This window comes from Coregonus lavaretus (genome assembly GCF_964263955.1).
Source record: "Coregonus lavaretus genome assembly, chromosome: 5".
Classification (NCBI taxonomy): Eukaryota; Metazoa; Chordata; class Actinopteri; order Salmoniformes; family Salmonidae; genus Coregonus; species Coregonus lavaretus.
Window position 1 is genome coordinate 36,386,250 of NC_139992.1, and position 13,821 is coordinate 36,400,070.

Genomic DNA, 13,821 nt, shown 5'->3' on the forward strand with positions numbered 1-13,821 from the left:
ACATAGCACTCAGGGAATGAATGAACACTGTATGTTTTCAGAGAATCTTGATATTGCCCTTGTGACACTTGTCTAATTTGGGGTAGGAAAAGCGGGAAACAGTGAGAAAGTAAGGGGGTGAGGCAAAATATTTCCTGTGGCCTTACGTGTAAACCTTCAAGCTGATTAGTAAAATGTCTCAGCCAGAGTGCAGCTCCTATTGTTTGCATCATGCCCAACTTCATATTCTCTGGTTGTAGTTTCCAATCCCCGTCAGTTGAGGTTATGGTACTTCAGGCAGCAAAACACAGACCACTTAAAGAATGTTGTTCTCAAAGTAGTCATAACAAAATAATTGTTATGTCTCAGTGCAACACTATGGGCATCACAACACTAAAGCCCATGCATCTTAAATAGACAGTGCCAGGTAAGTAGGCTTAAGCTTGCTCCAAACTATCAAGTGTAGCAACTGGGATTTATACATATTTTCTAGGCCAATGCCAAATGGGTGGGATTGATTAGTGTCTTAGTGAGAGCCTTGTTGGAGCTTGCTACCATGTTATCAACAATTGTTATGGTATTTATAAAGCAAAGTGCAAAGTTGAATGTGCAAGTTGGAACAATTTTATCTAATTCCATTACGTATTGTAGCTCCTGACTAGACAGATTGTTTTATGATATCACAAAGATATTGCTATAAAGGTCAGGTCCAAATTTGCCTTGTGACCGTGATAAAATACTGAGCTTGAATCATGACCTGGTGTGCTACTTTCACTTCAAGAAAACAACAGCACAAGAATCCATGCAAACTCATATGGTCCATTTTTCATTAAATCTTTATTATAAAAATATAAAACACAGAAATTTAGTCAAACATTTCTGTAACCCCTACAAGGAAACGTTCGCTCACCCCCCTTTTTAGGAATCAGTGTATACACACACATGGTACACAGCCTTTTGCCAGCTTCCTTTTTAATGCACTCTGGATCGACATGACCAAGTGTTTCTGTGTTAAGCAGACAGTATATTTACACAAACATGAACCACAAAAAAATACAGATACAGAGATGCCAAGGCCGTAGAGAGAGAACCTTGCGAAACCAGGTGAGGGAGATTTGGTAGAGGGAAACAACTCAAGACTGACAACCAGAGTAGTGTGTCAATGAACGCTAAACATACAGAGGAACCTTCCCAGTATTCTTACTAAAGGATGGATCTACATGAAGACTACATACTATCTGGCTTCCTGGACCATCAGGCTACACTCACTGAGCCCACCATTCTCTCAACGCTAAACCAGCTCTACTTCTAACTGCCCGTGGAGAACAAGAACAGTGTTGCTGATGTGGAACGTTCAGGCTTTAGTGATATCTCTGTGGCGTAGTGGTCCTCTCAGACTACTGAGGAGCTACTGAGGATCTGCCTATGGATTGTGTTTCAAGCTCAGTGTCAACAGAAGCTCAGCAGTGGGGAAACACGATGAGACTGATGCACTTCCTCTACCTTCTCTCCTTTTGAAATGGCCGCAAATGTCGAATTCGGCATTGTTTGATGTTTTATCATTTTCTGTTCTACATTGTTGAATGATATAAAGAACGCTGACATGTTTGTTATTTCTATAAATATAGTGGCTGAAATAATTGCATTTCATGTAAGAATTACATGAATAACAAATTGACGAAATAACTATATTTTTGTGGATTTCTTTCTAAAACTGTCACGTCAGGGCTGTTACTCTATTCTGTTCAACACCAACTTGGCATGGCCTTTTCTGAACATAATGGAAAAGTAGGCAGAGCTGAGAGACTGGGCAAAGACTTCTCACTCCTGCTGAGGCATCTCTGTTTCTAACGGAATGGACTGAAGATACTGAACTGGAAAACTCAACAAAAGTAGAAGAGTTTAGTGACAATAGTGTTATTTTCATCAGTTTCATCTGAAATAGTTAAATACTTTAAAAATGTAATATACATTTATGAAAACACTTTTTTGTCTGAAACCTCTGCTTTAAACTCTGATGCAGTGAAAAAAGTTACTTCCCTCGAGAGAACCAAAAGGGGAACTGTGATTGGGCAAAAGTACCATCTTTAAAAATCTGCTGAAGGCGGACCTAACACAGAACTAACATTTAAATCAATGCTTTACAAACACAATTTGGGATTCTGGTCCTTCATGACAGCCAAACAGGGTAGTAATGGTAATACAGTTTTGGCCAGATACATAGATATATATTTGGCTATTGTAGTAGGATAGTTTATTTTGTTTGTAGTATTTGCATGGATATTGTTTGATTCGACAAACACGGATAAATAAATGTACTACAGAGGTTTCAGTCGAGTCAACTGTTCATTGTTTTGTAGCTTATATCATATACAGCAAAAAAAATTAAATAAACTTGCATCAATTTCTCTGCGAAAGATTAAGAATTCCCTGTGCTTGAGCTGTAAGGGTCATTCTTAGTCGTGGTTACGGAGAAAATATAGCTATACTCAATCAATTCATTGTCCGATATTAGCAATGCATTCATATAGTGTGATCTGCTAAATGACTAAAATGTATATGCTATTTAATACAACCAAGAATGAACTTTACAGTGTAAGCAGTCAGGGAGGCAAAGATTGCATCATTCATATAAATAGACATGTTAACAGTATAAACTGTGAACATATACATATACACTTTCATGTGATTCAAAATCATTGTTAAATACCAATAAAATACCTTTGTGTGACTGGAGCAAGGGGTATTGCTTTTCAGAGGTCATACCTCGTGTTGGCATTGCCCTCGTACTGGTGACAATGTGTCTGGTTACTGTGCATAACTTGTGTTGAGGATAACATTATGCTGCAGGAGCTTTGTTGATACTGTCTGCACCCCACACTTAAAATTAGGGTAATTTTCAACCATTATGTATTGCTTGAAACTTCAGTTCTGAAAAGCCATCACACCCATATAAGCCTTACGATAGTTTGAAAAGGTCTCGTTTTTTAGAGGGCCATTGTTATTGCATTCTGAAGAAAGTTGACTCTGGGATCGGGTCTAATTTTTGCTCGTTGATAGCTAGGGAAATGTAGGAAAAGGAAGGTGGGAGAAACTGAAATATACAGCATGAAACAAAAAAGGTATTGTTTACATCAGAAGTGCTACTATTGTATATTTCGTCAGAGGGCGTGGGAGTGGTCGCTTGGGGCCAGTACTGTACGTTTGAAGAGTTCTGTAATACTCTATTGTTGACGAGGGGCGTGGTGGCGTTGTGGAGTTTGGGAAAGGTGTAGAAGAGTGAGAGGACGAGGAGAAGAAACTCAAGAAAGTTGCGATGGTTTGGGGGTTGGTTGTAGTTTACGCTCAGGGGTCGGTGGAGTTGATGGTGGTTTTGTCACGGCCGGCCATCCCCCGGTACCAGCTGCAGTAGCCCTCTTTCTGCTGGATACAGGCGTAGTGCCGTGACTGGTAGCCGGGGTAGCCAAAGTGGGACAGCATGTCCGTCCACAGGCACTCGTTCTTTGAGGTCACAAAGCAGGGCAGGTTGTGGCAGGGCTTAATCTACAGAGAGAAGAAGCGAAACTACAGATGTAGACGTAAAGCAGGAAAATAAAATGTAATAATGCTACAGCATACTGGTGAAGGCTCACTGTGTGTTTACAGTTCGACTTGAATAAAGTTCAATTGTATCCTTTTTGATTAACAAGAATTCTGATTTAGGATATGTGACAGATATACGAATTTCATTTTCTGTGAATTGTTTTTGAATATTGACCAATTCAAAACACAGTGAGTCTACATCCAGCAGTAAATGAACAAGGCCAAGACAGAATTAGCATTTCAGGACAGGCTGAAGCAATGCATAATCTTGTACAAAATACTTAATTTGTGGTGAATAAGATGTTGAATAGGAGAAAAGGGAAGTGATTTAAATCTAAATCCCTCCAGATAATTGGGTTGAATCAGCAAAGGGTGAGTGAGTCAAGTTCTTTTTGTAGTTTATGTAATTCATTACATTTACAATTTAGAAACTCGTTAATGCATTTTATACTCATTGCTCTACAGGATGAATGAATGAATGGTTTCAATTCAAATGTACTTTCCTGTAGATAAGCCAGTGGAGTTCAAAGATGAATCTAATTGCTAGCCTCTGAAATGAAAGTCCACTACCTAGTTTGTAGTTTTCCCATAGGGAATAGAGAAGAAAGCCAAAGGCACAGAAATCTGTATTGAACTGCAATGGCGTCAACATCCTTTAAACTTCTCATTTCCTTCTCACATACAGTGCCTTCGGAAAGTATTCAGACCCCTCGACTTTTTCCACATTTTGTTACGTTACAGCCGTAGTCTAAAATTGATTAAATAAATAAAAATCCTCATCAATCTACACACAATACCCCATATTGACAAAGCGAAAACAGGCCAAACTTAGCAATCGGGGGAGAAGGGCCTTGGTCAGGGAGGTGACCAAGAACCCAATGGTCATTCTGACAGAGCTCCAGAGTTCCTCTGTGGAGATGGGAGAACCTTCCAGAAGGACAGCCATCTTTGCAGCACTCCACCAATCAGACCTTTGTGGTAGAGTGGCCAGATGGAAGCCACTCCTCAGTTAAAAGCACATGACAGCCCGCTTGGAGTTTGCCAAAAGGCAAGAAACAAGATTCTCTGGTCTGATGAAACCAAGATTTTAACTCTTTGGCCTGAATGCCAAGCGTCATGTCTGGAGGAAACCTGGCACCATCCCTACGGTGAACCATGGTCAAATCAAATCAAATCATTCTATTTGCCACATGCGCCGAATACAACCGGTGTAGACCTTACAGTGAAATGCTTACTTACAAGCCCTTAACCAACAATGCAGTTTTTTAAGAATATGAAAAGTGTTAAGTAAAAAATAGGTAAGTAAAAAATAGCAAATAATTAAAGAGCAGCAGTAAAATCAAATGACAGTAGGGAGGCTATATTCAGGAGGTACCGGTACAGAGTCAATGTGCGGGGGCACCGGTTATTCGAGGTAATTGAGGTAATATGTACGTGGGTAGAGTTAAAGTGAATATGCATAAATAATAAACAGAGTAGCACCATCGTAAAAGAGGGGGTTGGGGTGGGGGGGGGGCAATGCAAATAGTCTGGGTAGCCATGATTAGCTGTTCAGGAGTCTTATGACTTGGGGGTAGAAGCTGTTAAGAAGCCTTTTGGACCTAGACTTGGCGCTCCGGTACCGCTTGCCATGCGGTAGCAGAGAGAACAGTCTATGACTAGGGTGGCTGGAGTCTTTGACAATTTTTAGGGCCTTCCTCTGACACCGCCTGGTATAGAGGTCCTGAATGGCAGGAAGCTTGGACCCAGTGATGTACTGGGCCGTACGCACTACCCTCTGTAGTGCCTTGCGGTCGGAGGCCGAGCAGTTGCCATACCAGGCGGTGATGCAACCAGTCAGGATACTCTTTGGTGCAGCTGTAGAACTTTTTGAGGATCTGAAGACCCATGCCAAATCTTTTCAATCTCCTGAGGGGGAATAGGCTTTGTCGTGCCCACTTCACGACTGTCTTGGTGTGTTTGGACCATGATAGTTTGTTGGTGATGTGGACACCAAGGAACTTGAAGCTCTCAACCTGTTCCACTACAGCCCCGTCGATGAGAATGGGGGCGTGCTCAGTCCTCTTTTTTTTCCCTGTAGTCCACAATCATCTCCTATGTCTTGATCACGTTGAGGGAGAGGTTGTTATCCTGGCACCACACGGCCAGGTCTCTGACCTTCTCCCTATAGGCTTCTCATCGTTGTCGGTGATCAGGCCTACCACTGTTGTGTCATCTGCAAACTTAATGATGGTGTTGGAGTCATGCCTGGGTGAACAGGGAGTACAGGATGCAGTCATGGGCGAACAGGGAGTACAGGATGGGACTGAGCACGCACCCCTGAGGGGCCCCCATGTTGAGGATCAGCATGGCAGATGTGTTGTTACCTACCCTTACCACCTGGGGGCGGCCTGTCAGGAAGTCCAGGATCCAGAGGGAGGTGTTTAGTCCCAGGGTCCTTAGCTTAGTGATGCGCTTTGAGGGCACTATGGTGTTGAACGCTGAGCTGTAGTCAATGAATAGCATTCTCACGTAGGTGTTCCTCTTGTCCAGGTGGGAAAGGGCAGTGTGGAGTGCAATAGAGATTGCATCATCTGTGGATCTGTTGGGGCGGTATGCAAATTGGAGTGGGATAATGGTGTTGTGAGCCATGACCAGCCTTTCAAAGCACTTCATGGCTACAGACGTGAGTGCTACGGGTCGGTAGTCATTTAGGCAGGGTATCTTAGTGTTCTTAGGCACAGGGACTATGGTGGTCTGCTTGAAACATGTTGGTATTACAGACTCAGTCAGGGACATGTTGAAAATGTTAGTGAAGACACTTGCCAGTTGGTCACCGCATGCTCGGCGTACACGTCCTGGTATTCCGTCTGGCCCTGCGGCCTTGTGATTGTTGACCTGCTTAAAAGTCTTATTCACTTCGGCTACGGAGAGCGTGATCACATAGTCATCCGGAACAGCTGATGCTCTCATGCATGCTTCAGTGTTGCTTGCCTCGAAGCGAGCATAGAAGTGATTTAGCTCGTCTGGTAGGCTTGTCTCACTGGGCAGCTCGCGGCTGTGCTTCCCTTTGTAGTCTGTAATCGTTTTCGAGCCCTGCTACACATCCAACGAGCATCAGAGCAGGTGTAGTACGATACAATCTTAGTCCTGTATTGACTCTTTGCCTGTTTGATGGTTCGTCGGAGGGCATAGCGGGATTTCTTATAAGCGTCCGGGTTAGAGTCCCGCTCCTTGAAAGAGGCAGCTCTACCCTTTAGCTCAGTGCGGATGTTGCCTGTAATCCATGGCTTCTGGTTGGGGTATGTACGTACAGTCACTGTGGGGAAGACGTCATCGATGCACTTATTGATGAAGCCAGTAACTGATGTGGTGTACTCCTCAATGCTATCGGAAGAATCCCGGAACATATTCCAGTCTGTGCTAGCTAAACAGTCCTGTAGCTTAGCATCTGCGTCATCTGACCACTTCCTTATTAACCAAGTCACTGGTGCTTGTTGGTGGCAGCATCATGCTGTTGGGATGTTTTTCAGCGGCAGGGACTGGGAGACTAGTCAAAAGGTGCTTCAACAAAGTACTTAGTAAAGGGTCTAAATACTTATGTAAATGTAATATTTCAGTTTTTTGTTTTTAATACATTTGCAAAAATGTCTAAAAACCTGTTTTTTCTTTGTCATTATGGGGTATTGTGTGTAGATTGATGAGAGGAAAAAACTATGTAATCAATTTTAGAATAAGGCTGTAACGTAACAAAATGTGGAAAAAGTCAAGGGGTCTGAATACTTTCTGAATGCACTGTATAGCTTGCCAAATGTATTTTTAAAGGTGAGAAATTAGAAACTGAGAAACTAACTGACAAATACTGTGTTTTAGAGAAATCCAAAGAGGTGTTTCAGTAAAAGCTGTGTGTACAGTAATGACAGAGCCAGAGGAATCAACAGCAGAGAGCTTGAGGAATTCTTTATGGTCCATATGGTGCAAGCATTTTCAACTAAGTTTAACTTGTTCTGGTGTTCATGGTGCTATGTAATGGACAGTTAGCTTTTTAATAATTTACTGATGCCAATGTTTTTTTTTGTGTCTTCACTGCCTCTGTCTGTTGACTTGTCTTCTCAGACAGTAAGCATGCTGCTCCATAGGGGTTCACACAATACGGTGTTGTGTAGCAGCAGCCTATTGCTGCAAACACATTTGTGTGTGTGAAATTTTTTCAGATTAAAGCATACATTTGAGCTGAAATGGGCAATAAACTAAAAGAAAAAGGCTACTACCATGGCGAGTTCTGTCCAAGTCTGTTTTTCATTCCTGATGCTGACTTGCCATGTTTGGTCACAGTCATACATTCACCTCCACTGTTCTGCGTTGGCCTCTAAGACTCACTGTATGCCTAATGTGTCTTAACATTACAACCCTATAAGCAGTTTGGGTGCGAGCAGTTTGAAAGGCGTTGGCCAGCATTTGGACTGCGTAGCTACTCCTGTCTCCTGTCTGGCAATGCACTTATTGCTGTTGATGGTGCCGGTGATGGGCAGACCAGATGGTGTGTCTTGAGCCATGCAGTACAGTAGGATATTTATGAGCCTGGACTGGAGCTTCACGGGAGCAGGTCCCGCATAAAGGGGGTCCGACCGAGCGCGGAATTCAGGGTTTGGAATAACAGGGAAAGTGATTCCAGTGTAGTTAAATTATTTAATAACTCCCAAAGATCATTATAAATCTCTATTTTCTCTCCCCCCTCGTCTTTCCCTCTGTCTCTTCAGTTAAATTCATGGCTGTATATTATCCGTTATGATGCCTAAATGGAAAGGGGACACTTATATTCCTGACAGCTAAAACTATACATTATATTATTCAGCCACTATCAGGAATTTAAAAGTATGTCCCTACAAGCATAAAAGTTACAATTACATAATCACAATGATTTGGTATATATTTTGATTGTCGTTCTTTTATTGTGCTACACTTAAAAATAGAGGAAAAAGTTCTAAATGGTCTGGAAATGATTTCATAATTGGTTGCAGTTCATCAGCATAATCTAGTTGACCCAATATATGCAAGGCCACTAAAGTCATTATGGTCATAAAATGAACACATTATTCCCCCCCCCCCCTATTCTATAGGCAATATCCGATATCTAATAACATATGAAGTGCCTTGTGTCTTTGAAGAGGAGCAACCCCTTTTCTGTGGTAAAAAGTAGCAGAGAGATGGGAGATGCTCAGAGCAGGATGGTATGCTTTGCAGTAAGCAGGGTGTTCTGGTTCTGCCTGCCTTTGCCCTTCCCCTTGCCTCTGCCCCGGCCCCTGCCCCTCTTTCTGGCTCCTACTCCTCCATCTTGGCTCTGCTGCTGTTGGGTTGCTTTAGCTTCCTTATCCATATCCACTTTATCCATATTCTCCCCGGGAGCGCAGTTGTTGCCACTCACCCTGCAGTTGCAGCCCAGCTGGTAGCGGTGGTTGATGCCCTTCTTCTGGGCCAGCGAGAGGCGCTCCCATGGCTGGTTGAAATTGCACAGCCCGGTGTAGACCTTGCCGTCGAACACGCGGCCTGAAGGGGGAGAGAGGCTTGGTTACAGATCAGCTTTTGTTATGCATTACATATGGGCCCTGTGTAGCTCAGTTGGTAGAGCATGGCGCTTGCAACGCCAGGGTTGTGGGTTCGATATATATATGTATGCACTCACTAACTGTAAGTCGCTCTGGATAAGAGCGTCTGCTAAATGACTAAAATGTAAAAAATGTAATAATTCGTGAATTATTTCATGACTTACAAAACATTCATTACAATGGTTTGTTGGTTTCCCCAAAAAACTGAAGACTGAAAAACAATGGCATGTCATATTCCCAATGCCATGGGAAAGTGTCAGATGTCCAAAGAGTCAGATGTCATCCCTAGCATATTTTTGGCTAATTGTATAATTGCCATACCTCGCCTAGCATAAATACAACAGTCAAGCAAACGGTCCAAAGCTTTTTAACTATGGTAAGATAATCTTGTACAGTAGGTCCCATATTAAACCAACACCCCTATTTCAGAATTTCCAAAAGGTTGTCTAACATCTATTTTTAGGTTGTTCACAGCTTACCAACGATGTCTGGATGACAACCTCTGCTGCAAACAGGTTCACCCTACACTGTAGCCCGCCAGCTAGCACTCAAACAACATGGTTGTTTGTAACAGTGCTACACTGTTCTGTCGTCATCACACACTGAGCTGAAAGCTCACAAACACACAACTCTTAGACCGACTTCCATATGGCTTATTGGCATCTCTGGCAAAGTTATTAGACAATGGTGAGAGCGGCATTAGCCTGTTCCTAATTTGTAGTTGGTATAGTAGTTGGTAAGACAGCACAAGCAGATCTGGGACCAGGCTAGTGCAGCACCCCTCTTCATAGCTAATCAGGCGGCCGTGCACTCACTCTGGGTTGATCAAAGCCCAACCTGTGGAGCTGATCTATCAGGCCTTGGCGTATTTAACATGCCTGTAATTGAGTCCTGATACAGTATGGCCCAGGGACCCAAGACCCAATTATAGACTCACTTTCCAAACCAGAGCTAGAGCTGTTGCCTGGCCTGGCCTGGATGACTGTGATGTCATCATCACCCAGCCACAATAAACACACACTTGTGTTGCCGGGGTGATTTCCTTCCTTATGTTTCATTGGCTTCGTAGGGCATGTTTACAGGTTTGGGACGTAGTGGTGGGAACATACAACACACAGCTAAAAAGTATGACGGCCTTATGTCTCACTAAACTGCTCTCCGACTTAGCAACTCATTGGCTCAGAGACAGTTTCTATCTACAAGCCATCACTGCCAAACACTTGAATTGGGCTGACCACTTGCGCTGACTCTGCACCTTAGCACACATGCGCTCACGCACACACCCACACTGACATACACTCATCCACACACACGTATACATTTATACTACACACACATCACAAATATGTGTGTGTAGCATGCAAGGAAGCATTTCGTTGGACGGTGTATGCCATGTGTATCCTGTACATACAACTAATAAATAGAAGTTGAACTTGCCTGCCTGCACTGGAAACGCCAGAACTTCTCGCTAGAACTGTTAATTATAAGAGACGAGGAGGGAAACGTTTTCTGCTGAGAAGGAAATGCTTCAAAAAAGAAGTGCCCCCCTGCCTCTCTTTCGTCTCTCACAGACAGGAGGTTATAAATAGTGGGAAAGTTTGTGTCACAGAGCAGTCAAGAAGTCTTCAGGGAGGAGGGAAGGGGGAGGAGGGGGTTGCATTTAAACAAAACTAAAACTGGGGCTGCCGTTAGCAACGCCGCCATTGTGGTGGGAAGTGTTGCAGAGGGGGAGTTAGGGAAACAGGCCTGGGAGAACAAGCTGGAGTCAACGCCACTGATGTGCTTGCTTGCCTCGCTAATTTGTTTTTGGTCATGTGCTTCTGAGGCAGCTCCTGAGGCTGTTTTTATTGCTTATTAATAGCTCTGAATGGAAAGACATATTGTTTCTGGCACCACCATGACAACTGTGCAGCCCGCCAAGTACATTAGATAGCCGCTTTTCAGATCAGTGGTACTGTATGGTAGACTAGTGACTCACCTGTGATCAGGTACTGGTACTTGTTTATGTCGAACTTGACTCCACACAAACTCTCAGAGGCATCTGTGTAGATGTGCTGAACGTGCTGCATCTGCATTTTGTTGAATCCTTTGTACATCTGCAAAACAGACCACGACAAACGGTGTGTTAAACCGATTATAATCTGGAACGAATATCACACACCTCTGACACTTGTTCTTGCTTTTGACGCTTTTGACGCAACTGGAATTATTGAGTTGTTCTCGAAGTTGTCAGGAATCCACAACAATAAACAAACACAGTATAACGAGATGATATCGCTTCCAAGAATTCAGTGTAGTAGAGGAAAAGGCCACTGATGCTATCATTAACCACATGAAAACTAACATAATTACAGGACATAATGAAGATGTGACTTTGGGGTTGAACCGTGGGTCCGCCCATTGAGTTCAGGTGCGCGGAACACAAACGCTGCCGGACAAAGTAAATGTTTGCCCTGGGATTTGTTGTTTATTCCGTTGTGATTTATTTGTCTAGGAACAACAGGAAATCCCTGTTTAGACGCGGCTATTCTTGGAAATAACAGGACAAACTGTGAAAGAGGCGAGCCACTGGGACCTAAAACGGGGGATTTCTGGAAAATGTTTCTAGGGGGTTTTCCAGAGTGCGGTTATTCTCTTCAAGGTATGGGCCAGATTACGTAAGACTCGGGCTGAATGATGCGATGATGGCTTACCTTCATCTGTTTGACCGTGTAGCGCATGGTTCCAAAAGGCCCATCCTTCAGTAACTTCTTGCCCACCACTTTGGCACGGATCACTGTAGACAGAGGACACAAGCACAGAATTCATCAATTATGCGATGGACAAAGATTGTAGAGCCTCTAGCTGACAAATCCAGCATATTGGATGATTCCGAATTCAGGTCACATCAGAGCAAGTCATGTCCCCATCTCCGTCCCTGACGTCTGGAGCCAGGCTGACGTGTTTGTGTGAGCATCAAAAGAGAAGCCTAAATAGTAGGTCCAATATGTGTTCAACATCCCAACACATCACCCTAACAGATGCTTTAGCTAGAAGTATGGTGATATCAACTCCCGATTTAAGACCCTAGAATGCATTGGGCTGTGCATTGCTTTTCCAAAGGATCATTAAAATCCCAGCCCCTAGAGGAGAGACCCAGTTTATAATCTATTTATTTGTTTTTCTGGATTGCTTCTGCTTGCCAAACAAGTCCAATGGAAGACTAGGAGCTAGCATTTGAATTTGACTCAGAGGCCAAAGCAGTTCTTCAGACCTTTTTTACTACCTCCCTCCAGCCTTATCCCTGTATCATAAAACCATTTATCTCCACTGTTTAAACAACCTCCTTTCTTTAAATTCAGCACAGGGTGAAAAAAGATCTTATCAGTGCTGCTCACCCTCATGTAAACAGCGGCTAGGTGAAACAGTTCAGCTGTGGAATCGCCTTTTTTGCTTTCACTCCTTTTAAAGTAAGTGGGTCCATTGTGTGGGGGATCGGCTTATGAGCTAAGCCTAATTTAGGCCAGTGAATAGGGTCCCCAGAGTACCTGTATCAGAGCTCTGTGCCCCCCCGGGGGAGAAGGGGTAGTCGACATGCAGGCGCAGTCGACTCGAGTCAAATTCACCTGCTACCCGCAGCCTGACAGCCACAGACATAACTAACGGTGGGGATGTTTGTCTTTCCTCTCCGGAATTTCCTTCCCACATTCCTTTGAGGCTCACATTCTCCAGCCGGGGGGGAAATAAAGGGAAGCGCGTCTCACTCCTCTAGACAGAGTGAAGAAGGGATGTACTGTAACATCTCCTCTTATAGCGTCATAGTCTGTATTTAAGTCCCAGACACACAGAAATGGGCAGCAAAGGGAGTCTAAAGGAAAAGCAGTAATCATGTTGGCTTATGAATAGAAAAGACTCACATGCTCACATTTTCACCTTCCAGTTTAGAATGACATGACTCTCTAATAGAGTATCTGCCATCCAATTGATAGAGAATCACACATCCATCTATAAAGGACATCTGCTCTATTAATCTGTCAATTCGCATATTATGAGCCTCAAAGCATTGTTACCTAACCAGTCTCTGCTATGCAGAATCAAATGAATGCTACTTTCACTGATGTAATTGTATGGAGCATAGGCACTATTACTGTGGCATGTGAAGATATGAAACATATGATACTCTGATCCCTCCTTATGTAATGTGATGCACTGCTCCCTCATAATGCTCTGATCCCTCAAACTATTTTCAGAAGCCAGTAGCCCAAAACCTGCCTTCCCCTTAAAACCTAAACTCCATTGCAAAGACAGCTTTCCCCACCCAAAATGATAAGACTCCAATTCCAAAGAGCTTTGCATTGAACCTTCAAAATGTTATTAGGCGTAGGAGTCATATCGCTGAACAAGAGCGCAACAGTAACACCAAATGCCCTTTGAGGCGGGATACGCTCGCCACTGGGCGGGCAGCCACTAATTTGATGGTGCCGATGTCATTGCCTGGCGGAATGTGTGAAAGGCCGCAGCTGCTGGTGAGACAGAGGATTTGTGTTATTCCCTACAGCGACCCTTTGACCTCCAAGGGAAGGGCCCTAAGTAGAACTCAGAATGATAGCTATATTTACCACTGACCACAGTTCTCTTTCAATATGCCTCTTCAGGCTAGGTCTGGGCCCCCGCGTCAGAAATGACCAAATTTTGT

The 13,821-nt window shown here is 43.5% G+C and overlaps 2 protein-coding genes across 4 annotated transcripts in view; one reads left to right on the forward strand and one right to left on the reverse strand.

The window, feature by feature from the left end:
- syn3 (synapsin III) overlaps positions 1-13,821 on the forward strand; it is a gene marked incomplete at its 3' end in the record, with an annotated part of 141,783 nt that overhangs the window by 68,410 nt on the left and 59,552 nt on the right. The window lies entirely within an intron of this gene.
- Positions 798-13,821, reverse strand: part of LOC311129601 (metalloproteinase inhibitor 3-like) — a 19,931-nt gene continuing 6,907 nt past the window's right edge. The window contains exons 2-5 of one of the 2 annotated variants that reach the window (XM_084161944.1): positions 11,840-11,922; positions 11,125-11,242; positions 8,966-9,087; positions 798-3,522 (exon numbers count right to left, since the gene is read on the reverse strand). In XM_084161944.1, coding sequence (XP_084018070.1) covers positions 3,325-3,522; positions 8,966-9,087; positions 11,125-11,242; positions 11,840-11,922 — 521 coding nt within the window. In that variant the 3' untranslated portion in view covers positions 798-3,324. Of the gene's footprint in view, positions 3,523-7,212; positions 9,088-11,124; positions 11,243-11,839; positions 11,923-13,821 lie in introns of those variants that run through there. The other variant, XM_084161943.1, reaches the window with a different exon arrangement.